Source organism: Sciurus vulgaris (assembly GCF_902686455.1).
Source record: "Sciurus vulgaris genome assembly, chromosome: 18".
NCBI lineage: Eukaryota > Metazoa > Chordata > Mammalia > Rodentia > Sciuridae > Sciurus > Sciurus vulgaris.
In genome coordinates this window covers 28118882-28143830 of record NC_136479.1, presented here as the reverse complement: position 1 = coordinate 28143830, position 24949 = coordinate 28118882, and the positions used below count along the sequence as shown (strand labels likewise).

The window sequence follows — 24949 nt, the reverse complement described above, 5'->3', positions numbered from 1 at the left end:
GCCTGCTCTGGCACCACGGGCCACGGTGGGTTAGAGAATGAATCTGGATGAATGGGGACAGCAGACATGGCAGCTCACGCAGGGGGAAGGCAGCCCTGCCAGGGGCCATCTCTCCAGACCCAGGGCCCCCACCACGGGAACTGCTGCTGCACAGAAGGAAATTGAGCCCATCCACACCATTGCCTGGCCCACACTGGACAGGATGCCTCCTTGCTGCCACCCAGGGGCTCTGCCCCAAGTCCCAACATCCTGCCCTCCAAGGGAAGAAGCTGGCAGGACTCCAAACCACAGGTCAAAGAAAGGCCTGTGACATCTGAGGTGAGGGGCTTCCCTTACCCGGCCTCAGTGTGCTCATCAGCAAAATGGGAACAAAATGCCTTCCTCTGAGAAGAGGAGTGAAGACCACATCCAGCAACAACACTTACAAAATAGTAACAATAAACAGCAGCAGCTCCCATTCACTATCAGACTCTAGGTGATTTCAGACTCTCCCAACTACGCCCTCCAGAGGAGAGGGCCAGCTCTGAACACAGAGCTAGACACAGGGACCAACAGCAGCCAGCGAGTGCCAGCCTCAGCCGGCAGCAGAGGAGGGCTTCCGTGAGCACGCCAAGGAACCTCTCTGCGTCCCTGGGCGTCAGGCGCTGTCTGCTGGCAGCACAGAAAAGTTACGTGACTTTGCAGGGGCTCTCAGACGGGGCGTGGATGGCTCAGGTGCCCAGAGGGCCCTGGTCCAACCACAGTCCCCGGATGCAGGGCCTGCGGACCGGCACTCACTGACCACCTCACAGAATCCCAAAGTCCAACCCAGGCCCTTCGGGTCCACGTGTGAAAACTCAGGTCACAAGGGCCCCGGGTCCCGCCGTGGTCCCCTGGAGTACAGAGGGCGGCAGCAGAGCCGTGGGGGATGCCCTCAGGCAGCAGGCCCATCACCTCAGCCTGAATCCAGCCCCCCACGCCCCGACCCAGCCCCCTCACCAGACTCCAGCGCCACACCCTCGGGCCCCAGAGCCATGGTGGCCAGTCAGTCCATCCATGCGGCCCAGCCAAGCCCTAGGCTTCCTCCTTGGCGTGGCAAGCGGGCGGGTGGAAGGCTCCGGAAGCCGGCAGCCAGAGGTTTGCGCAAGGGCTTACATCAGCCGCCAGCTCTTCCTGCCTTGGGCCCCACGGAAGCCCAGCGGCCCAGGCCTGCCCTGCCCGGCTTGTGAAACCTGCCCAGCAGCGCCCCGGGCCGGAGAGGCACTGGGGCCCGGATGCCACCAACGGCTCCTGCCTGCCACAGGGGCTCAACGGTGCCCTGGCTCCCGCCCCCAGGGCTGGGCGGGGACAGCTGGGGAACCTGGGGCCGGGCACATCAGTGCCACGCGCGGTGCTGGCATGCAGCTCTAAGAGGGACATGCCGACCCTGCTTGCCATGGCCAGAAGGAGGCGAGGACAGTGACTGCGGGCACAACCTGGGGCCCCCACGGCCTCCCCAGAGCGGCCGGATGTAAATCAGAGAGGCTTGCAGCCGCGCACACCCTGGTACCCGCCCCGGCCCCGGGGCCCTCCCTGGGCCTCAGAAGACCCCCGGCAGCCAGGTGGTCCGAGCGCCTCAGCGTCATTGCTAATGCTCACAGGACCAGAGCAGGACACACATTAGGCTCTGACGGAAGGTCAAGGCACCCCAACACACGGAGGGGCTCAACAAACCCTGGAGGCCACACGACACCCTCGGCTGTCCTGCCTGGCCTCCCCAGGGCTGGAGTGAGGATGACAGCCGACCCTGGCCACATGTGGCCATGTCTACAGACTTTCAACGGAGCCCCACAGGAGCCTGGGGTACCACAACCATCCGCTGCTCACACCCAGTCATAGAACCGAGTGGTGGCCACCTCCAGGTCACTGGGAAGAGGGCAGGCTTCAGAGGTCCAGGGGACAGTGAGAGGACCAGAGCTCAGTGGCCACTCGAAGAATCCCTGAGGTGGCGTTTCCTTCCCTCCAGCCTGGCCTCCTACTGGAGGTCCCCCGCTGCCCCCTGGTGACTGAAGGCCTCCTGCCAGCTGCTTACCATAAATATCTTACTTGACACCTTAGGAGCCAAGACCAACGACAGTCAAAACCTAAAACACAGCAACAATAAACTGTCGTTCACAATGACAGGAGAGAGCTGCCTCCGCGGCGCCACCAGCAGCAGCATCCGCCGGCGCACGGCGCATGTGCTAAGCCGCCTCTCCAAAAGCAACTCACCGAATCTTCTCGAATCTTCACACTGGCCTTCCCGGGAGAGGGGACAATCAACAACCCAAGGTCACACAGGCATGCAGCTGGGGGCAGAGCTGGGATGGGAACTCAGGCCAGCTCCCGAGTCCAGCCACTCACATCTGAACGCCTCCTTCTGCGGAGTCACACGAGGGTCCCCGACACGCGTGCACGAACACACACGCGGTGCTCCTGCCAGTCACCCTCAACAAACTGCCAACCACCTTTGTGTCCATTAAGTGGGGACTGGGTAAAGTCATGATGTCCAACCGTGCCAGGTGACAGGGCCCCACACCGGCTGTGTCTGCGCTCACAACGCGGGAACCCCTAGCCACACGTGGTTACTGAGCACTTGAAATGTGGCCAGTGAGACTGGGGAACTGCATTTTTTTTTTTTATTTCATGGTATTTTAATTAATTTCGGTTTAATTTAGCAATATTCTGGTAAAGTCCAGGGAGCTGTAAAGAACCAGACTCGGGCAGGAGTAGTCAACACCTCCAGGGGGAGCATCCGACAGAGGTCACCACCAGAGAGCAGAGAGGCACATCCTGGCTCTCAGGACCACTGGATCTGTGATTTGGGGTAATTTTCTTAATTTCCCCAGGCTGTGTGGAATGGATGTAGTGACATCTGCCCCCCAGGGCTGATACACAGATTAAACAGGTTCATATTTGTAAAACGCTCTGAACATCATCTGGCACCAAGTGCTGTGTACTGTCAGCCACTATTGTTATTCTTCTTATTTACGGTCACGAAACCTGGGGCTCAGGGAAGATAAGCAACTCCTCCAAGGTCAGGGTCCGAGGGGAGCCACTTTCTCCACCCGAGTGCCATTTGTCCTTGCGTAGAATAAAAACTGAATTGTGAAACGAGGGAGTTGGAGTTTGCTCATTATGAAAGCACTAAATATCACTGAACTGGACGCTTTTCAAACAGTTAATTTCGTGTTATGTGAATTTCCCGTTTTAAAAAAACAAACAAACATAAAATGCAACCCCTGCCCTGCTTCCTAGTCCAGAGCCGGGTCTCACTGCCCAAGAGCCCCGGGCCCTTCCGGGACCTGGCTCACACGCCCCTCTGCAGCCCTGCGAGTTCTTGTTTCCCCTATTTTATGTAAGAAACTGAGGGTCAGGGAGGCTGCCCAGGACGACCGAGCCAACAACCAAGTCAGCACGGAGCTGGCACCTGCAGTGTCACAAGCACCAGGCTCAGGACCCCACACCGGCGACACCCCCTTCCATGCCTGGGCTCTGCTTCTGCTGCTTCTCTACCCCAGTCCCCTACTGTAGCCCCTGGGAAAGGAGGGTACACCTAACCGTGAAGGTCCCCCGGAGGGATCTGACCACCTCCCTGCAGGAGCCACTTCGGTTAGTAGCAGGAAAGAGAAGCAGAGGGTTCTTTTTTAGGAGGTGAGCAAGGAGCCAAGGCCTGCAGAGTAAGTCACCATTCTCCTTCCCCAAAAGGCTCAGCTCCAAGCCTGGCATAGTGGCACATGCCTATAATCCCAGCGGTTCAGGAGGCTGAGGCAGGAGGATCATGAGTTCAAAGCCAGCCTCAGCAAAAAGCAAAGTGCTAAGCAACGCAGTGAGACCCTGTCTCTAACTGAAATGCACACTAGGGCTGCGGGTGTGGCTCAGTGGTCGAGTGCCCCTGAGTTCAATCGCAGGTACCCACGCCCAAAAAACAGAAAGGAAGCACCAAGAACCCATCCCGGAGTTCGCGAGCCAGGAGTGAAACACTCCACCCCGCACCACAAACAAATGAGCCTATCAATACCCAAGGTCTCTGCCAGGAGGGGGCAAACGAGGGGCCCCCACTCCCAGGAACAATGGGCAGCTACTTGGGTGTCTCTGCTCCTTGTGCAAATATTTAATAACATGAACAATAAAAATAATAACGAACCTTCTTGAGCCCTTTTACGACATGCCAGGCTATGCGCCAAACACATACATCAGCCCATGTAATCCTCACACCCACTGAGGAAGGAGTTAGTCACAGTGTCTGCCGTTTCCAGAGGAGGAACATGAGGCCCAGACTCGAAGCTGGCCAGAGTCATCAGAGAGTGGAAGTTGAGTCCAGACCAGGTGCTTCCCTCCTGCAAGGGCTCCTGCGTGCCAGAGCTGGGGCTTTCTCAGGCTGCTCAATGGCAGGTCCTGAACAGAGAGGTGGCGTGACATCAGGGCAGTAGACCCATGGAATCCTGCCTCTGTGATGGCGGGGCCACTAGGGGCCCTTCCAGAAGCTGACTGTATCCAGTAGTCCTCCCCTATCCACAGTTTCAACCGTGGCCCAAAAACATTATATGAAAAGCTCCAGAAAGAAACAATAAGCCTGTTTATTTGTTGGAGATGGGGGGGCGGGTCTCACTATGTTGTCCAGGCTGGCCTCAAATTCCTAGGCTCAAGCGATCCTCCTGCCTCAGCCTCCCGAGCAGCTGGGACTACAGACATGCGCAGTCAAACCTGGCTGGTAAATTGTAAACTGCATGCCATTCTGAGCGACGTGAGGAAATCTTGTGCTGTCCCGCTCTGCTCCCACCTGGAGCTTAATCATCCTCCGTGTGGCATATCCAGGCTGTATACACCACCCCCCGTCAATCACTTAGTAGCCAGGCAGTGCTTGTGCCTGAATACTAGGTCACAAGGCCCATGCCATCCCCCTCACTTGGCCTCATCATGCAAACACCGTATCACCTCATCATCGCCAGAAAGGTGAGCACCATGCTGAACTTTCAGAGACCACAATCACACCACAATATATTCTAGTATATTACTTTAATTGTTCTATCTTATTATTAGCTATACTTTTTTTTTTTTGGGGGGGGGGGGTACCAGGGATTGAACTCAGGGGCACTTGATCCCTGAGCCACATGCCCAGCCCTATTTTGTGTTTTATCTAGAGACAGGGTCTCCCTGAGTCGCTTACTGCCTCCCTTTTGTTGAGGCTGGCTTTGAACTTGAGATCCCCCTGCCTCAGCCTCCCAAGCCTCTAGGATTACAGGTGAGTGCCACCACGCCCAGCTTAGCTATTCTTGATCTCTTACTGTACCTAATTTATAAACTGAACTTGGTCTAGGTAGGAATATATAAGAAACGACATTGTCTATGTAGGGTTCATTACCATCTGCAGTTTCAGGCATCCACTGGGGGTCTCGGAATGAACCCCCATAGTAAGGTGGGACACCTACACTGGTCCCTGCAGCCCTTGCTGGTGGGAGCTGGATAAGGTGGTGGGTATGGAGTCTGGTGAACAGTAAGGACCCTGACACAGGGAAGCATCCCTATGTGGCCTTCCATACACACCCTCTTCCAGCTCAGGTGATACTGAGGAACCAGGCCCTCCCTAGCCACCTAATTTTAAGTTGCAACCCACCACACGCCTGTCCCAGAACGTGTTTCTCGAAACAGTGCTTTCCGCTGCTGAAGAGACCTCAGTGCCCTACTTATCGGCTCCACCCCCTTTCTCTTCAAAGAGCCTGTTGCAGGGAAAGGGGTCTGCAATAAGCTTTATTCCAATAAAACTTTATTGACAGAAGCAGGAAGTGAGTCTCATTTGGCCACAGTATGCATTACAATGTGGGTCTTGGTTTACTTCATCCCCAGTTCCCGCCTCAATGCACACAGTAAGTGCTCAATTAGTATCTAAGAATGGAGGGGGGAACAGCAAGGTCACAAGGCCATGTGAGGCTTGCCAAGGGCGTCGCTTCCCCGTCCCCTCCATGGAAAAGGAGACAGAGGCTCTGACTCCAACACCTACCCTTTCCCACTCAGCAACACCACCCAGACACCAACCACTAGGCAGGGGCCGCCTGTTTTCAATCCCAAAAGCCCTTTTGTTACCAAATACAGAACAAATATATTTTCCCTTTTTTTCCCCCCCATGGGGGTGATGGAACCCAGGGACTCAAACCAGGTAGGCAAGTACTGTACCACTGAGCCCTGCCCGCAGCCCCAGCCTCTCACATTTAAAAATGGTCTGGCCTCTCCAAGGAACCACATCCCTGAAGATGTCACCCAAGACTAAGAGAACTCCTCAGCATGACCAGATCAGGGCTGCCACTCAACAAAGAGCCCATTCTGGCCAAGCACCTACACTTGGCTTAGGCATTTCTATGACCCACTGGAAACAGAAGGAGGGTCGTCCAGACTAAAGGACCTTCACACGCCCTTCAAGTTCAGACCCTGAAAGTTCCATATGGCCTGACCGGAGAATGGACCCCACACCCTGACTGGATAAAAGTTCTCATCCTTCCTAAGAATCCCAAGCGATCCACAGGGAAAGACCTGCTCAGGGTCAAACTCAGGAAGAAGTTCAATGACGTTAGCTTCACAAAGAAGTGCTAAAACACGGTGATGTCACCTTCACCTGTCAAATCAGCAAATTTTAGTTGACTGTGGAGGTGAAGTGGGGAAGCAGACCAGGGACAGGTCTCATCCAGGCCTGAAGGTGCTCAGACCCTGACGCAGGATCCCTCCCAAGGAAATAACCAGACCAACTGCCTGTGATGCTCAAGGCAGCCGAACTGATCTGGAAAGGGAATCAGTCCCGATCAAGACCCCACAGGGCCTAAGTGTGTGCACACGCACACCAAAGGAAAAGCTCTAGAAATTACTCAGAACTCGAAAGCAGGGATTTGAGCAGATATCTGCACACCCACGTCCGCCGCGGCACTATTCACAACAGCCCAACGCTGGAAACAACCCAAGTGCACATCAACGGATGAGCGGAGAAACACAATGCCATCCATCCCCACAGCGGAACGTCACCCCACCTCAGCAAGGAAGGAATTCTGCCACGCGCTACCACAAAAGGACAGATACGATATGACTCCACTTATATGAGGGTTTGGGGGATTCACAGAGACAGAAAATAGGGAGGGGAACAGGGGGGTGGGAGTTAGTGTGTAATGGGTGCAGAGTTCCAGTTAGAGACAGTGAGAAGGTTCTGGAAATGGATGGTGGTGGTTACTCTATTATTAAAAATGGTGATGGTGGTAAAATTTGTTATTTTATCACAATTGTTTAAAAAATGTAACACAGAAACACAAAGGGTTGAGAAGAGCAACAACAATCTTGAAGATGAAGAGCAAAGTTCAAGGACTCAAGCCATCAAATGCCAACGCAACTGCCGGCCGCCATGGCACACACTTGTAACCCTAGCAACTCTGAAGGCTGAGGCAGGAGGATCACAAGTTCAAGGCCAGCCTGGCAGCTCAGTGAGACCCTGTTGCAATTTTTTTTAAAGGGCTGGGAATGTAGCTCAGTGGTAGAGCACTTGCCCATAATGTGCAAGGCCCTGGGTTCAATCCTTAGCGTGCACATGCACACGCAGATGCACACAAACACCAACACATACACCTACAATAGTGCAGCCAGCCAGATCTTGGCACATGGCCGTGTGGTCAGACCTACGGAACAGGGCAGCCCAGAGACAGACCTCTGCATATGGGACAAGCTATCAACCTTGACCACTGCCTCATACATACACAGAAAATCAAGTCCACATAAATATGTGGATTTAAAAAATAAATTTTAAAATAGCTAATAAGGGCTGGGGATATAGCTCAGTTGGTAGAGTGCTTGCCTTGCAGGCACAAGGCCCTGGGTTCAATTCCCAGCACTATCCCACAAAAAGCTAATAAAACATAAATCCTAAATACACTGTCACAGTAGAAAATAGCTTCATGATGTAAGTGCCAGCAAAGATTTCTTTTTATTTTTTGATTTTTATTTACTTATTTATATGTGTGTGTGTGTGTGTGTGTGTATTTTTTATGTTGCTATAGCTGTTGTATGATGCTTGTTGCTACAGATGAAACCCAGGGACTCACTCATGCTAGACAAGTGCCCTATCACTGAGTTGTACCTTCAGCCCACTGGCAAAGATTTCCTAAAGACACAGAAGAAGCATTAACCATTAAGTTAAGACTGATATGCTGGATTACATAAAAATTAGGAACTTCTATACATCAAATGACACCATTAGGTAAAAGGAAAGGCAAGGCACTGTGCGTAAGATCTACACCAATATAGATCACCAATGCCAGAATATCGAAAGAGTTCTTGCAAATCAATAAGAAAAATACGACTTGAGGGCTGGGGTTGTGACTCGGTGGTGGAGCACTTGACCAGCATGTGTGAGGCACTGGTTTCGATTCTCAGCACCACATACATACATACATACATACATAAATAAATAAATAAAGATATTGGGTCCATCTACAGCTAAAAATATTTTTAATAAGAAAAGAAAAATACAACTTGTTATGAAAATGGGAAAAAGGATGATCACAAATAAGGAAGCCCAAACAGCTACTAAATTTATGGCAAGGCATTCACCTTCTTAAACCAGCAGAGAAATGTAAATTCATCACTCTAGGGCTGGAATGTGGCTCAGAGTAGAGGCCCTACCATGTATGAGGCCCTGGGTTCCATCCCCAGTACCACGAAACTAGAAAACTTCCTACCCATCCACCACATGGTTAAAATGCCAAAGGAAATGATGAAAAATATTAATGCCCACCTGGAAAGAGGGGAACGCAGGACAACACTCAGAGAACAGTCTGGCGCACGCCGCCACGCTCTGACCGGTAGTGAGGCACATACAACGCGCACTGAAGACAGGGTTCAAGAATCTTCCTACCAGGGACAGTCAAAGCAGGAAACAACCACAGCAAACAGCAGACAGGTAAACAGACGGTGACACAATCATCGGATGGGACACTGCTCCCCAAGGGAATGACCTTTGGCCACACAGAACACGGAGGGTGGACTTCCCCGGGGTGATGCTGAGCGGAAGACGCCAGACTTGAGAGAAACTACCCTGCGGCTCCGTTTACCCTCAGTTCAAGGACAGGCTGACCTCTAGGCAACCTGTCCCAGTAGGGGATCCCCTGGATAAAGTCTTGAATTCAAGGTGGCTTCTGGGGTTTTTCATCTGGCTGACAAATCACATAGGTGAGTTAAGTTGGCAAAATAATTCTGTGCACGTTTGGGAGTTTAAAGACCAATAAAAGATTTCCTTAAAAATAAGCCAGAGTAGCTGGCTACAGCCTTACACATCTGTAATGCCAATGACTCTGGGAGGCTGAGGCAAGAGGATTGCAGGTTTGAGGCCAGCCTCAGAAACCTAGCAAGATCCTAAACAACTTAGTGAGACCCTGTCTTGAAATAAAAAACAAAAAGGGCTGGACTATATAGCTCAGTGGTAGAGCACCCCTGGATTCAATTCTTAGCACAATGAATAAATAAATAGATAAATGTTTCCAAAGGACTGGGGATGTAGCTCAGGGGTAGAGCGCTTGCCTACCATGTGGGAGGCCCTGGGTTTGATCCCCGGTTCTGCAAAATAAAGGGGAGGACTGCCAATAGCTAATCTGCACGCAAGGATGGTAAATATTACATTCTGTGTAATTTTCACACACTCTGACATTGACACATCTACAAAAACCAAAGCAAGTCAATAAACAAAAATGAGACAATAAAGAAAGCAGGCAAGAAAAAATTCCCACCAATGCCTCTCATCCCGGATAGCACCCCAGCTTTCTGCAGAGAACAGGCCTTGTTTCTCAATGCCTTACTTGCTGGCTGTGTGACCTTGAAAAGTGACCCAACTTCTCTGTGTCTTACTTTCTACTAGAGGAAAAGGAAAGCAGCCGTGCACGGTGGCACACTCCTGTAATCACAGTGACTCCAGAGGCTAAGGCAAGAGGATTGCAAGATAGAGGCCAGACTCGGCAACTTAGTGAGACCCTGTCTCAAAATTAAAAAACAAAAAAAAGAGGAGGGGGGCTGGAGAGACTATCACTCAGTGGTAAAGTAACCCTGGGTTAAATTCCCAGTGCCAAAAACTGTAGGAATAAAAAAATGAAATAAAAGTAGCAAAAAAGGCAAGACCCTGGGCCCAGTGCCTCACCTGTAGCCTCTGTTCATGACACTCCCCTCTAAGGAAAGGGGGGCAGCTACTCTGTACATCATGGCACTGTGGCTGGGGACCTGCGGCTGCTGCCACCATCCACGGCTCCCACTGCAAGGAGGCAGCTGTCTGGGGGCACTGTGCTGACTGCACAGGCCGGATAGCCAGCCTGGCCCCCAGGAGCCAGCCCCAGGCCCCCCAGCCCAAGGGCCATTTCCCAGTCCAGTCCCCTTGCCAACCTCTCCCCCCGTAAGCAGATTCCCAATGGGCCAGCTCCTCCCCCAAGCGACCCAGGCACAAGCCCCGCAATTCAGCTCAGCTCCAGTCCCTCTCCCATCACCAAATCTGGGCCCGCTCTGTGCAGGGATTTTGTTCTGCTCCAACCAGACACCAGGCCTCACAAAATCTGTGCTTGAATTTAAATACAGGACAACAAATAGGCAGCCAGGGAGCAGTCGACGCCTGGCCCAGACAATGACCTGCAAAAACCTCACCAGTCGGGCCCCAGGACTCCAGACATCCTCCGTGCTAAAGTAATTATGCAGGATGTCCCCACCGATTGAACTTCTCCCCTAAGGACTCCGCTGCGAAGGGAAGAGGTAGTTATAGCCAGGGCAGTGGTGCATTCCTGCCTATGATCACTCCCAGCAACTCGGGAGGCTGAGGCAGGAGGATCACAAGTTCAAAGTCAGCTTCAGCAATTTGGAGAGGCCCTAAGCAACTCAGCAAGACCCTGTCTCTCAATAAATACAAAAAAGAACTGGGGATATGGCTCAGTGGTTAAGCACCACTGGGTTCAATCTCCAGTACTGAAGGGAAAGGAGAGGGGAGGGGAAGGGGTGAGGCCCCTGAGGGAGGGCAGAAAGCAGACAGCTGGGTGTCTGGGCACCAGCCCCATGCAGATTGTGGGCGGGACCCTAGAAACTATGGAGCAGAGTTTTACACTTTAGAAATCCCTCTCCAAAGTGGAGACCCTCACAAAAATGACAGTGACCTGGTTTAAAAAGGGGAGAAAGAAGAACAAGAGAGAAATGGAAAGGAGACTCCGTCAAGTTGGGAGCAGGAAATCTGATGGACAAGAGGCGGGGTAAAGAGTGGGAAAAACTGAAAATCAGCTGGGCGCGGCGGTGGGCACCTGTAATCCCAGCAGCTAGGCAGGCTGAGGCAGGAGGCTCTCCAATTCAAGGCCAGAACTCAGCAACTTAGCAAAGCCCTGGGCAACTCAGTGAGACCCTGTCTCTAAATAAAATACAAAACTGGCTGGCGGGAGTTGGGGTTGTGGCTCAGTGTAGAGCGCTTGCCTAGCATGTGTGAGACACTGAGTTCAATTCTCAACATCACAGAAAAATAATAAAATAAAGGTCCATCGACATCTAAAAAAATATAAAGAAAATAAAAAACCAGCTGGAGATGTGGCTCAGTGGCTAAGCATCCCTGGGTTCAATCCCCAGTACAAAAATACAACAAAAAGCTGAAACTAAGCTTGAAGTGTCAGATCTAGAAACCAAGTCACTCCTAGGGGTTGGGGTTGGGGTTCAGTGGGAGAGCGCTCGCCTAGAACATGCAAGGCACTAGGTTCGATGCCCAGCACCACCAGAAACCTAAACAAACAAAATAACGGTATTGTGTCCATCTACAACTAAAAATATTTTAAAGAAGAAGAAAAGAAGCCATTCCTGAGACTTCAAAACAGAGAGGCTGGCACCTGATCTAAAGATCAGGACACAGAAAGTGGCTGAGAGCAAGGGAGCTGATTCCACCCATAGAAGAATCTAGAGGCTCCCCCACGCCCAGTGAGCCCTCTGCTTACTAGGAAAGATAAAGTGGGGGCGGGGGGCTGAATTCTCAGGGCTGGTGGGGGGACCAAAAGATAGCCAGCCAGGGAGCCAAGCCCATCTTCAGCCCACAGGCGTACTTGGTTCCTGAACAGGCGCCACCAGACTGAAACCTAAGCATGCTGGAACCTGAAGGATTCTTGTTTGAAATTTACAAAATCAAATAGAAAGTATCTTTTTAACAGAGACAGATATTCGGGAAGTTCATGGCCAACCAGCCCCGCCCCTGCAGAGGAGCCCCGCCTACTTTGCAGTCATTTTTTTTTTTTTTTTTTTTTTTTTTTTAAGGTACCGGGTATGGAACCCAGGGCCACGTGCATGTTAAGCAAGTGTTCTACCATGAGCTACATCCCAGCCCTGTAATGCCTCTTTCTTAAGCACAGTGAAACTCTGAGAGTCAATCAGCAGATGCCCACTGAGGTCTCCAACATGAAGACAAGAGGGAAAAGAGGGAGTGGGGTGTAGCTCAGGGCCAGAGCACTTCCTAGCATGGGTAAGGCACTAAGTTTGATTCTGAGCACCACATACAAATAAATAAAATAAAGGTTCATCGACAACTTAAAAAAATATTCTTTAAAAAAAAAAAGGGAAGAGACTTGGAGGAAACACAAGTCATGAGAAAACTCCAGGAAAAAGTAAAATTAATACCATTCAAGTGGTGAGAATTAATGTATCCATGAAACAAGAACAGGATATTATTTAAAAAAAAAAGAGGGTTGGTGATATAATTCAGTGTGTGAAAAATTAAAGTCTGGTGGTCCATTTTCAGAATATAGTATTTGGCTTTAATTGGATCTAATTGTAGCCATTTTAATTACGTCCTTCCCTTTGCCCACCCCAATTTTAAAATTAGCTAACTGGGTAGATTGTACCCCAGCTCCTCCAATCAGGGCAAAGGGGAGCACAGCACTGGGGATAAGAATAGGCAGACTGCCTGCCCAGGTATGCTTGCCCCCTGGATTCCCTCTGGGGCACATCCTTCTGCTGAAGAATAATTTTTGCCTTGCCAGCCCATGTCCAAGTACATGTTTGGTTTCTTGTGGCACCGAGGTATTTCTAACAAGTGGCAGAATGCATGATACGTATGCATGAGACCCTGGATTCTAACCCCAGCAGAACGGAAGAAGAGAGGAGGAGAGAGGAAGGGAGGGGAGGGGAAGGGAAGGAAAGAAAGAAAAATAAGCACACCTAGATTATGAATGCTTTTAGAAATTAAAAATATGATCGCCAAATTAAAAAATTAAATTGAAGAGCTAGAAGACATTGTAGAAGACATCTAAAAAGCAGACGAAACAGAACATTCAATGATTGGTCCAGGTGATCCAGGATATCTACCTCATAGTACTAGAGAACGGCAAAAAAAAAAGGTGACAATTATAAACTCCTAATAAAAATAATGATACAAAAAAAATTTCAAGCCGGGCATAGTGGCGCATGCCTGTAAGCCCAGCGGCTCAGGAGGCTGAGGAAGGAGGATGGCAAGTTCAAAGCCAGCCTCAGCAAAAGCCAAAGCACTAAGCAACTCACTGAGACCCAGTCTCTAAATAAAATGCAAAATAGCACTGCGGATGTGGCTCGGTGGTCGAGTGCCCCTGAGTTCAATCCCTAGTACACACACACACACACACACACACACACACACACACAAAATTTCAAGATGGGTGCTGTGGCACTCACCTGTAATCCCTGTGACTCAGGAGGCTGAAATAGGAGAATTCTAAGTTTGAGGCCAACCTCAGCAACTTAGTGAGACCCATCCCAAAATAAAAATAAAAAAGGCTGGGGATGTAGCTCAGTGGTAGAGCACCCCTGGGGGTCAATCCTCAGTATTAAAAAAAAAAAAATTCCCGATTGATGTGGCCATTATAGCACCCAACACAGCAAATGCAAAAGGACCCCCAGCACAGCACCTCCACCTGAAACTTCAAAACGACAGTGAGACAAAGAAAAGCAGTAATAGTAACGGTGAGGCTTACTTTGTGCTCGGCAATTCCAGGGATACAAACTCATGTAGTCATCACACAACCATCAAGAGAGAGCCAAGGCTCAGTTAGGTAAAACGTACAAGCCACATACCAGGAAGCACATATTAGGAATTTCAGAAAGTCTTTGCTCTTCACTACTATGTGATTCTGAAAGGTGTTAAGCATTTGGAAAAGAAGAAAAAGTGGTTCACGTAAAAAGATCAAGAATCGAAATGGCCCTAGGCTCCATCCCCAGCATCCAAAACAACAACAAAGAAAACGGTGACAGTCCTTCAAAGTAGCGCTGGAATGTGGAAGGTCCGTCCTGTTGGGATGTTCCTTCAAAATCCTCAGGGGGAATTATTTCCAAGACGTGGGTGGAGGTGGAATCAAGGCATTTTTCAGGCACGCGAAGCCATGGAAGAGTGGCTTTCCATGTTCTCTTTCACAGAAAAGCTACTGCAGAATGTGCGCTATGGAAACCAGGAAGTAAAACAGGAAGTGGAAGGCGTGGGAATCAGGAAACAATGAATCCAACATGGTGGCAAAGCAGAGTCTGAAAGAGGATGGTTTCTACCATAGGCCCAGAACCAAGCAACCAGACATGTAGATGGAAAATTCAGAAAGGACATCTCCAAGAAAAGAAAGGGGCAGTAATCCAATAAATATGACCAAACGTAAAATATATCAAGAGATTAAAAGCCAGAGACTCTAAAAAAAAAAAAAAAAAATCCCAACAATTTTTTTTTTTGGGGGGATACCAGGCATTGAACCCAGGAACTACATCCCCAGCTCTTTTTATATTATATTTTGAGACAGGGTCTCACTGAGTTGCTTAGGGCCTCACGAAGTTGTTGACTTGTGACTGAATTGCTCACATCTGGCAAATTTCTATTTATTTATCTTGCAATGGTGAGAATGGAACTCAGGGCCTCACGCATGCCAGGCAAATACTTTACCACTGAGTCACATCCCCAGCCCCAACAATTTTTTTTAAAAGAAGCAATTAATAACTCCAGAAGAAAAGGGAAATTAATCTTATTACACAACTTGGCTCACATGTGAACAATATTTACAAAGCCATAACAATAAAACTGATTTAAACAACCATATTTCACAAATATTGGGAGCATGGTACAGTAGAAATGATAGAGGGGTAACAAAAATAATTATCATAATGGGCCAGGTATGGTGGCACATATCTGTAATCCCAATGTCTCAGGAGGCTGAGGCAGGAGGAATGCGAGTTCAAAGCCAGCCTCAGCAACTTAGTGAGACCCTGTCTCTAAATAAAAACAAAAAAGGCTGGGGATGTGGCTCAGTGATTAAGCACCCATAGGTTTCTTCTCTAGTACCAAAAAAAAAATGAATATTAATCATATGCCAATACAGTTCTAAATGGTTTACGTGCAGTAACTATTTAACCCTCGGAACAATCTCATGGACTATGCTATTATTGCCCATTTTACAAGCAAGAAAACCAAGGGACACAGAGGCAAAGAAACTGATCTCATACAATATACGGGAGAATCAGGATCCAGTCTGGCAATCTATGCAAAAGCCTCCTTCTTCCCCAGTACAATACAGAATCTCAAAAAATGAAAAATAACTCATAGTAGACGTAATTACTCAGAAATATGGATGAGACAGCAAAAAACGAGTTAAAAGAAGAAATGACCAGTGAAGAGAGGAGACGGGGCCTGCTCATTTTCTTTATAACCCTTCCAACACTATTTGACTTTTTAAATGATGTATAACTTTTATTTTAAAGTGTAATGTGCAGGGGCTGGTGTTGTGGCTCAGTGCTAGAACGCCTGCCTAGTATGCATGAGATACTGGGTTCCATCCTCAGCACCATGTAAAAATAGATAAAGGTATACTCTGAGAAATAGATTCCTATTAATTAACATTCAATAAAGGCATTTTCCTTTTAAAAAAATAAAATGTAATGTTAAACACAAAGCAGGACTTGAGTGAATTTTCCTATATGCAAAACATTCCTTGATGAAGTTTTTTTTTTTAAAAATGCAAGTTTTTTAAATGCACAAATTAGATTCTAATACCTGCACACTGGTATGGACAGGACTTAAAGGAAGTGACAATATCTTGGATTGGTAAAGACACAGAGCCACTGAAACTCACACACAGTTGCCAAGAATGTCAAATGTTCAACCCCTGGAAAGCCATAGCCGCTACAGCTGGGCCCGGGTATGCCCGTGTCCCTGCAGCTCAGCTCCTAGGTATATATCCAAAAAAATGTGTACATATGCGCCCCCGAAGACATGTTAATAGCAGCATTACTCATAGAAAACACTGGAAATAACCTGAATGTCCATCAACAGGGGATTGGATAAATTGGGCTATGCTCATAGAGCGGAATACTAAACAGCAATGAGCCAACTACAAATTCCTGCTATACACCACAATGTGGATGAACCCCACAAATATAAATATCAAGGGAAAACAGAAATAAAAAAGAGATCAAGCTGCATCATTCCATTTATAGAAAGTTCCAGAATAGGCGAAACTAATCTACAGTAATGGAAATAAGAATGATGTTGGGGTTGGGGACAGGTGGTAAGCCAGAGGGAACACAGGGGAGTCGGCTAGGAGGACTGGAAATGTCCTGCGCTGGCTGGTGGTTGCAGGGTTGTGTCCATTTGGTAAAACTTTAGTGAACCAAACACTCAATATTGGAGCATTTGAGAGTACAGTTATTTTACAAAAAGGGGAGACATACAAAATAAAAAGGATGAGGAGTGGGGTGTTGGTCAGTGATAAAGCCCATGCTTGGTTTGTGTGAGGCTGTGAGTTCCATTCCCAGCACCAGAAAAGAAAGAAGTAAAAAAAAAAAAAAAAAAAAAAAAAGGTGAGTTCAGTTTGGAATCTTTGTGTCCAAGGTCTGAACTCCAGCCAGAGAGGGTTCCGGGGCAATTCCAGAGCCTCTCAGAGAGGTCTGGACTAGCCTGAGGGATTTGTGAATCATCTGCTAATGATCACTGTAATTACAGCCATCACTTTTACTGTAACTTTTGCAGAGGGCCATACCTGGGCTAGGTACCTGGCCTGAGCTTGCTCATTCCAACTTCACAACGACCAAACAAATTCATTACAACTGATGGACCCACTTTATAGATGAGAAAATTGAGGCTGACAAGAGTCCTCAGATGCCCACTAAGTAGAAGAGCAAGACATAAACCTCAGACCCTAGGCCAGCCTGCCTTCTGATGAAGCAGTTTATTATCAGGGATTGCAGGTTAGGAGCATCAGCAGGCTCATGCTCAGAAACATGTAAAATTGTTAGTGAGGGTGTATGAGTCGGGTTTTTGTTTTCTGGGTTTTTCCCCTGAGCTAAGAGGTTGGTCACTTTCATTAGCACATGAGGAACCTCAGGTTTAATGGTAGGTACATTCATGGACTGGGACAGGTGGCCAGGAGGTTTAGTGGCTGCCAATCTGATGGCCTTTCTTCCTCCAAAGTCAGATGCCAGACCTCTGCAGGCAGCAGGTGTCATGAAGGACCCTGGCCCTGGGGCTAGGGGTGTAGTTCCATGGCAGAGCAGGGGCAAGGCCTGAGTTCCAACCCCAGTACTTGCAAAAAAAAAAAAAAAAAAAGAAAAAGAATAAAAGGACCCTGATCCTGACTGACTATTGGCCAGGGCCCTAACAGGCCCTGGGAAGCTCTTATGGGTTCCCTTAATAGCTGGGCTGGGTGCCCCCAATGACAAGGACAGAGTCTGGGTGGAGGGCTATGTGACAGGGTGGGAGTAAAATCAGGTTCGAATGCAGACTAATCTAAGAGAGACAAAAGCATCCCGAACCAGCCATATTCCAAGGAATGGCCCACCCCACCCCCTCCCCAAACCGTCCCTCCCATCCCTCCCACGAGCTGCTCTGACCAAAATCCAGGGGCTGTCCTTCCTGTTCCATGCCCTCCAGAGTCTGAGAAGCAGCCCCACCTCCACAGAACACCAGACCCCTCGCCATCTCCAGCTTCCCTCCCTGGTTACCCTCATCCGCAGTCTCCTCGCCTCGAACTAGTCACCCCACTTCTCTCCTTGTCTATCAGTATCTGGCCGGCAGCCAGCTTAATTTTTTTAAATGCTTATTTTGGAATAATTTCAAATTCAGAGAAAAGTTTGAGATAGTACAATGAACTACCATATGACCTTCACCAGATCCAACAACTGTGAACTTGTTTCTCATTCTGTTATTTGATGTATCCTCCCCCATATCCGCACACATGTATCTAAGTGATATTTTTTGCTCTTGAACTAATGAGTAAGGTGTAGGTATGGCGTCCCTTGCCCCTAAATGATTCTGCATTCTTATTCCCTAAGAACAAGGACGCTCTCTTACACAACCAGGGCAGTTATCAACTTCATGGAACATATTGATTCGATGCTATCGGTTAATCTACAGTCCATACTCCAATTTCGTCAATTGCCCCCATGATCTTCTTTACAGCAATTACTTCCCTGATCCAAGATCCAATTCAGGGTGGTAAACTGCTTTTAGCTCTCACAATTTTCTTTTTTTAAGTCTTTTAATCAGGAGCAGTTCGGAGCCTTCCTTTGTCTTGCATACCATTGACATTTGTTAAAAGTACAGGCCAGTTCTGTAAAATGTCCCTCCATTTGAGTCCCTCCTCATTCCTACAGTTTAAAATTCCAAGACCTCATTAGTGGCCTTCAGGGACAGGCAGGATCCACCTCCCCCATCTTGTCTTCTGACGGCTCCCAACCACGCTCGCGGGCCAAGCTTTCTGCTTCTGCATTCTGTCCCCTTCATGGAACTCTTCAGCTCTTCACACACACAAAAAGGATCGCTCCCTCCATCACCCAGGTCAGGCCCTCTGACCCTGCCCCTCACCCTTGGGCCGAGCAGACCAGCGGCATTTTATTTTCTTTGTGGCCTGTGTCCCTATTTAGAATTATTTCCTCCAATGATTTGTGTGTTTATTGCCTGGCCCCCACCCTAGAATGTCCACTCCAAGAAGGGCAAAGACTTCTGTTTGGTTCACTACCGCGTGCTAGGTTCCAAGCAGAGCCTGGCACACAGGAAGCACTTGGAATTTATTTGCTAAGTAAATGAACAAGTGAGGAATGAAGAAAGCTCTGGGTTTGGGAGCTAAAGAACTAGGAGGCAGCAAGAGCCGGGGGTCTCAAGAGGCCCTTCCATTTTCCAGAACCTTCCCCAGGCCTCCCTTGCTGCCTCTGACCAGAGAAGGAAGAGCTCAGCCAATCTCCCTTATCTTCAGGATGCCATCACTCCACCAGCCAGTCCTGATTAATCTTTCCAAATCAATCCCAGTAGGCTGACAGGTTGAATTCCAGAGATGGAGCTGACGAACCCTGCAGAAGGCCCATGGCCCCCTATTGTCCACTGACCAGGCCAAAGTGCAGGGCCTCCCCATCCTGATCCTTGAGTTCCACCCCCCATTCAGCCCAGGGTGTGGAGGCAGGGAGAATAAATAACTGAAGTACAAAATCCTGCTAATGGCTCTTTAATTGCAATGCATGAGGACTCAGTGACCTGCCTCCCAACCCCAGAGCAAAGAGCCCAGCCCACCAGGTGCTTGTCACTTACTTATCCATGTCACTGACCAGGCTGTGAATATTTACTGCTCAAACTGTATCAATACTCAAGGTTATAGAAAAGGAAAATGCCACCTTGCTTTGATCCAAACCCCATTCATTCTTGCCTTTACCTCTTAGGAAGGGACCCATTCCCTTAGCCAGATCCACACTGCTTAAAGCAATTCCTGCAGCCAGAGGTTCCTGGTAACCCAGAAGGCACTCCTGGGTGCAGGCCGCTGCCCCTCCACCAAACTCCCCATGGGAACCAGCAGAGTCTCTCCCTCGCTGTGTGACCCGGGCAAATCACTCAGCTTCTCCGGGCTTTTTGTACAAAAATAAACAAATAAAGATGGGGCTGATAAGGTTGGCAAAACCTAAGGAGCTGAAAGCCAAAGAAGAGAAGGTGGTGTGCTGGGGAGGAGAAAATTTAGCACCTGCACCCCACAGGGGAAAAGGGGAGGGAGAGCACTGGGCCGAGGAATTTCCAATCGGGCTCCACCCCAAGCAGTGAATGGGGGTACAATACACTCCCACCTCTTGGCTAATGGGATTAGTATGGGCTCAGCTCTGGGCTTTGGCCTGGGGTTCAAACGTCCCTGCCACTGCTAACCTTGGGGATGTGGGGCACCAGCTCCTGCTTTTCCCTCCAAGATGAGCAAGGCCTCAATGATGGGGGTGGCCTTCCCACGGGTTCCTCACGACCTCAGCTGCCAAGCCTGCAAAAGTCAAGCAGTTTCCAGGGCAGGAGGCCATGACGAAGGACTCTGTGGTCACCTCCAGCTGGACTTCCTCAGCTAGTCCTCACCTTGGCCTCCTCATCCACCAAGTGAGCGTTTGGTGGTAGGACTGCGGTGGGCAGGTCAGGCGCGGCAGTAGAACAGTGCAAGCAGAAGGCGCTCCCGGAGTAGTGACTACTACACTACTCTCTTGAGGACACTGCCTCCACCAGGTCCCAGCCAGATCTCCCGCGACCCGCACTGCCAGCAAAAGCCGGGCCAGTCAGGGAGACCCGAGATCTCATTCCCAGCTCGTGGGGCGTGTCAGCACCCCGGGACCGACTGTGTGATCCGAGGAGTGGAAAAAACAGGCAAACTTACACACGCAACATGGTTTTGCCCGGCGCACACAGGTCCAGATGGCCTGTATAACCGAAGGCCACCCCCATTCCTGTCTCGGGGGTGCCCAGCACCCCTCGCTCTGCCATAGCTCACTACTCAAAAAAAAACCCTGGCCCTTGTCGCTGCCCCGGGAGGGGCACACGGCGCACTGCGGTGGGATGAGGGGAGCAGCGACCCGGTCCTTGCGCCCCGACAGCGGGGATCTCCGCACGCCCCTCCCCCGCAGGAGGCTTCACAAAGGCCCTTTGTCCCGCCGAGCCCCTGCTACTCCGGCTCCAGAAAAGTTCCAGGAGAAAAATCAAAGAGAGAGGCAAAATCGGTGAGCGCAGACGGGTGGGCGGGCGGGGGCGGGGGGGTGAGGTGTCTCCTCCAAGAAACCAAAGACTAGAGGAGCGTCAGGAGTTCCCTGGGAAATCGTAAAAGTTCTAAACTTCAGTTTGAAGAAGAAGAAGAAGAGGTGGACTTTTTTTTCCTTAACATCACGCACAGAAAACAGCGGGGCAGTTTGGACCTGTCTCCCCCGGAGGCTGGGCCAGTCTTCGGCCCCGCGTCACATTTCCCATCGCGACCGACGCCCGGCTCAGCAAGCTGCTTTCTCCCTGCCCGGCGCCCGCCCAGTGCGGTCTCCGCCGCGCCCCAAGAGTCCCTCTCAGGAAAAGGTGGAACCAGCAGGGCCTTCTTGGATAACTCCTCCACGGTTCCCTTTTGGATCCCTGGTACCCCCTCCGATGCCCAGGCCCCGCGCGGATCTACTACCCGCGCCACCTCTTTCCCCAAGGTTCGGAAAGGCAGCTGCAGGGTTTGGCGTCCCTACCGCGCGCGGCGAGCCCTTGGGCGCAGGGTCGCTCCCTCCCACCGGTAGAAGAGGGACCCACGGAAACCCACAGGAAACAGGGATCCCAGAACTGGGTTCACCGTCACCCACTTCCCCGTGCATCTCCCGGGTCCCGGCTCCGCACTGGTGGAGTTGCAGACAGAACTCTGGGCCCACGGGCACCGGGAAAGGCGTTCGTTTGCCAAGAAAAAAGATCCGAGTTCGGGGAGCGGGTGTCTCATGGGGCGTGGGGGCTGACTTGTTCTTTCCTCGCCCAGATTTCGCAAACTCCAGCCCAGGCTAGTGCCTCAGGGGCCCGGGGATTGGCATGGCCCCTGGTGGCTCCAATTTCGGCAGACGCCTGGATCTCGAGCGGCTCGGGCACGCAGGAGACCGCAGCCGAACAGCTCTTGGTCGGGGCCTCGGGACTGGCCTTGCCCCAGGCCCAGGGATTTCCCGGTATTGAGAGCTGAGCCCGAGCCCGCCAGTACCGATGGACCGGCTGAGAGGCGCCCAACAGGCCATGTAGATCTTCCCAGGCCTCCCTCCCCAGGATCCCAGGCAGGCAGGAAGGGCAGGCGCTGCACAGGACACTTACCCGGGTGCGGGTGGAGGTTGAGGCCGGCCATGTATTTCCCGGGCGGCAGCGGGCCGGGCAAGCCAGAGGCGGGCAAGCGTCCGGCAGTGGCCGCACCCACGCGGTGGCTGTCCATGCCCAAGCCGGACAGTAGCGGTGGCGGGGGGCCGTGCACGGACCGCTGGGGCCCGAAGTCTCGGCCATCCATCCTCCGCGGGAGTGCCGCGGCCAGTCTCCCACCTGGCCCGCCGGCCTTGCTCAGTGGGATCTAAAAGTTCGGCCTCGATGTAGTCCCAGAGTCCTCGGGTGGCGGGGGCTCCGCGGCATGCATGGCGGCGGCCAGCGGGGCTTGCGCTCGGAGGCGGGCCCGCGGCCCGAGGCGCACAGACGACCGGCGGCGAGGCCCCTCTGGACAGCCAGGCAGAGCTGCGCGAGACCAAACACACGGCGTCTTGGCAGGGAAAGGAGACGGGCCGCGGAAGACAAGGGGGAGGAGGAAGAAAAAGAAAAAGAAAAAGTTTCAGAAAGTCGCCTCGCCCTTCGGGGTCTAGGGCTGCCGATATGGTGGCCAAAAATAAAATCGGGAGTAGCCCCTTTTCCACGAAAAGTAAAACTCCATGCTCCGTCCCCCGGCGACTTCAGGCTCCGGGGATCTGGCTCAGAAAAGTGACCGGTGGAGCACTGTGCCCCAGCCCCGACTCTGCCACGGCAGCCGCCCGGTCCTCCCGAAACTAGGAAAGGCCACTCTGCCGGCCGCACCCGGACAGCGTAAATACAAACCTCTGAAGTGTTTTATTCCCGGGCGTCACATGCTTCGAGGTTTAAAACTGTGAAACCTTTTCATGAGCGGCTCGAAATGTCTCCCTGAACACTAAGTCACTATCTAATCCGGAAAGTTTAATATTTAACCTTTTGGGGCCCTCGCCTCCCTTTTCTGAGTTTGATTTTCCTGAGCTCGCCCTGAGAGCCACCAAAGGAGTGTTTGGTTTGGAGCTTTTTGTTGTTGTTGTTTCGGGAGGGAGGGTGCAAAGCGGGTTTATTATTTCTAAGGAGGCCCGCCGCCCCCGTCCAGTCACCGTGAGTCGCAGAGTCTGAGTACGAGGACCCGAGACGTGGCATTCTCGCCTAAGGACTGGAAAGAATCCTTCAAAACAAGCTTTGGTTTCATTTTCCAACGCCTCAGCCTGGGAATCCTGTGGCCCGAGGACTTGGCCTGGCACAGGGGAATTGGGGGCGTCAGAGGGGAAAGAAGGGGATCAAGGACCTCGCTCCTACCCCAGCTTTCCCTACCCCCAAAAATAATCTACAAAGAAAAGAAAACCTTCGCAGCGCGGGCAGGCTGGGGGGCGCCTCCCCCAGCGTTGGGTAAATCCCCCTGCAGTTCCAGTTTCAAGCTGTTTGTTTAAAAGATTTGTCGTTTGCCGATTCCCGCGGGGGCGGGAGGGGATCTTGGAGCCCACCCTTCCCTCGCTGTCCCTCTGCCCGCCCGCGGCAGCTCAGCTTCCCGATTCCGGGAGGCCGGGGCTCTCTTGAGCCGCGGATCGCGCCAAAGCCGCCCGCTCGCGGGTACCAGCCCCGGGCCCCAACTCCGCGCCCAGACCCTCGAGCCGCAGACCCCCTTCGTAGCAGACCCCCGGCCTCCTGCTCCACTTTGTTAAGGGTGGCTATTTTAACGTGGTTTGGGTTACAAACACCCCCTCGCTCCCTCGCATCAGGCTCTGGTTACCAGATCAGCGTTTACTTAGGAAAAATCTAAGATCGTCACATCCGAGGATTCAAGTCTCAAGAAGGCGATGAGCTTCCCGTGATTTTAAAAAATTGTTATATGGGAAGCCAGCTTCTCGGAGCATGCCCAGGGCGCCCCGGCTTGAGGGAGTCGGGGTGAAGCCCCCCGGAACACCCAGGCAATGGTAAAGAAGCTGGAGTGGACAACCGCAGGCTCCGCTGCGCTTTCCCTACTTGTCTCCCCCTCTTAAATGCAGTTAAAATGGCTGAATTCCGGCTTTTAATTAAAAACAGCCTATAATCGAAAACGTCTCGGCGTCCCCGGCTCCCCCGCCTCTGCCGCCTGCCGGGAACCGACGCCCCTCGGCCGTGTGGTGCAGGCTGTAGCGGACTGGGGGCTCCGATGGGCGCCCAAGGAACAGCAGTCCGCCCCCTCCTTCCCAGGGCTCCCTTTTCCCTCAGTCCCTGGCCCCCGATTTCGTTCCCCAGAGCCGGATAGTTTCGGGGACCCCCCGCACACCCCAAGAGGCAGGCGGGACGGGGTGGTGGGGTGCGAACTGCAAAGTTTGGAGACCCTCGCGCCCGGCCCGGGCAGCAGGAGGACCAGCGGCGTACCTGGCGCGGCAGGGCTCCGGGCTCCGGGCTCCAGCGACAGCGACTCCGGTAGCAGCCGCGACTCTCGGCGCAGCTAGGCGCCGGTGCTGCCCGCCATCCCGCGGCCGCCGCTCCCCTCCGCCACCCGCAGCCGCCTCACACTTTTTGCCCGCCTTTCCTTTTTTTGGTAGAAAACCGCTCCCCGGGCCGAGCGCTCGGCGCGCCAACTCCTCCGCCCTCCCGCGGCCCGGCTCCCGCAGCCCCCGGAAAAGCCAGCTTTCCTCCCGCCGAGCTCCCCGCTTTTTAATAAAATCCAGGTAGCGCCGGTTTAAAGAATCCCAAATCTCCATATACAGCCCGGGATTGGAAAAGGTACATTACACAACCCCCCTTTCAAGTTCCTCTCGCTGGATCTAAAAAAAAAAAAAAAAAAAAAAAAGCGGGGGGGTGGCGGGGTGGGGGAGGGGAGCCCTCGCAGGCGAAGAAACACGCATTGTTCCCCGGCGCCCGCCCCCCCCCCAGGGCCAGCCCCCGGCCGCCGTGCATTGGCCGCGCGCGCCGCCCATCACGCGCATGTAAACACCTTGG

General features: G+C 51.6%; 1 protein-coding gene across 8 annotated transcripts in view; it reads right to left on the bottom strand.

The window, feature by feature from the left end:
- The window catches only part of TNRC18 (trinucleotide repeat containing 18), a gene marked incomplete at its 3' end in the record, with an annotated part of 88890 nt that extends 64129 nt beyond the window's left edge, over nucleotides 1-24761 (bottom strand). For 4 of the 8 annotated variants that reach the window (XM_079121061.1, XM_079121060.1, XM_079121063.1 and 1 more), the window contains exons 1-2: nucleotides 24383-24758; nucleotides 22064-22493 (exon numbers count right to left, since the gene is read on the bottom strand). In XM_079121061.1, the coding sequence (XP_078977187.1) occupies nucleotides 22064-22250 (187 nt within the window). In that variant the 5' untranslated portion in view covers nucleotides 22251-22493; nucleotides 24383-24758. The other 4 variants (XM_079121065.1, XM_079121058.1, XM_079121059.1 and 1 more) reach the window with 4 other exon arrangements.
- Nucleotides 24762-24949: the final 188 nt, after the last annotated feature.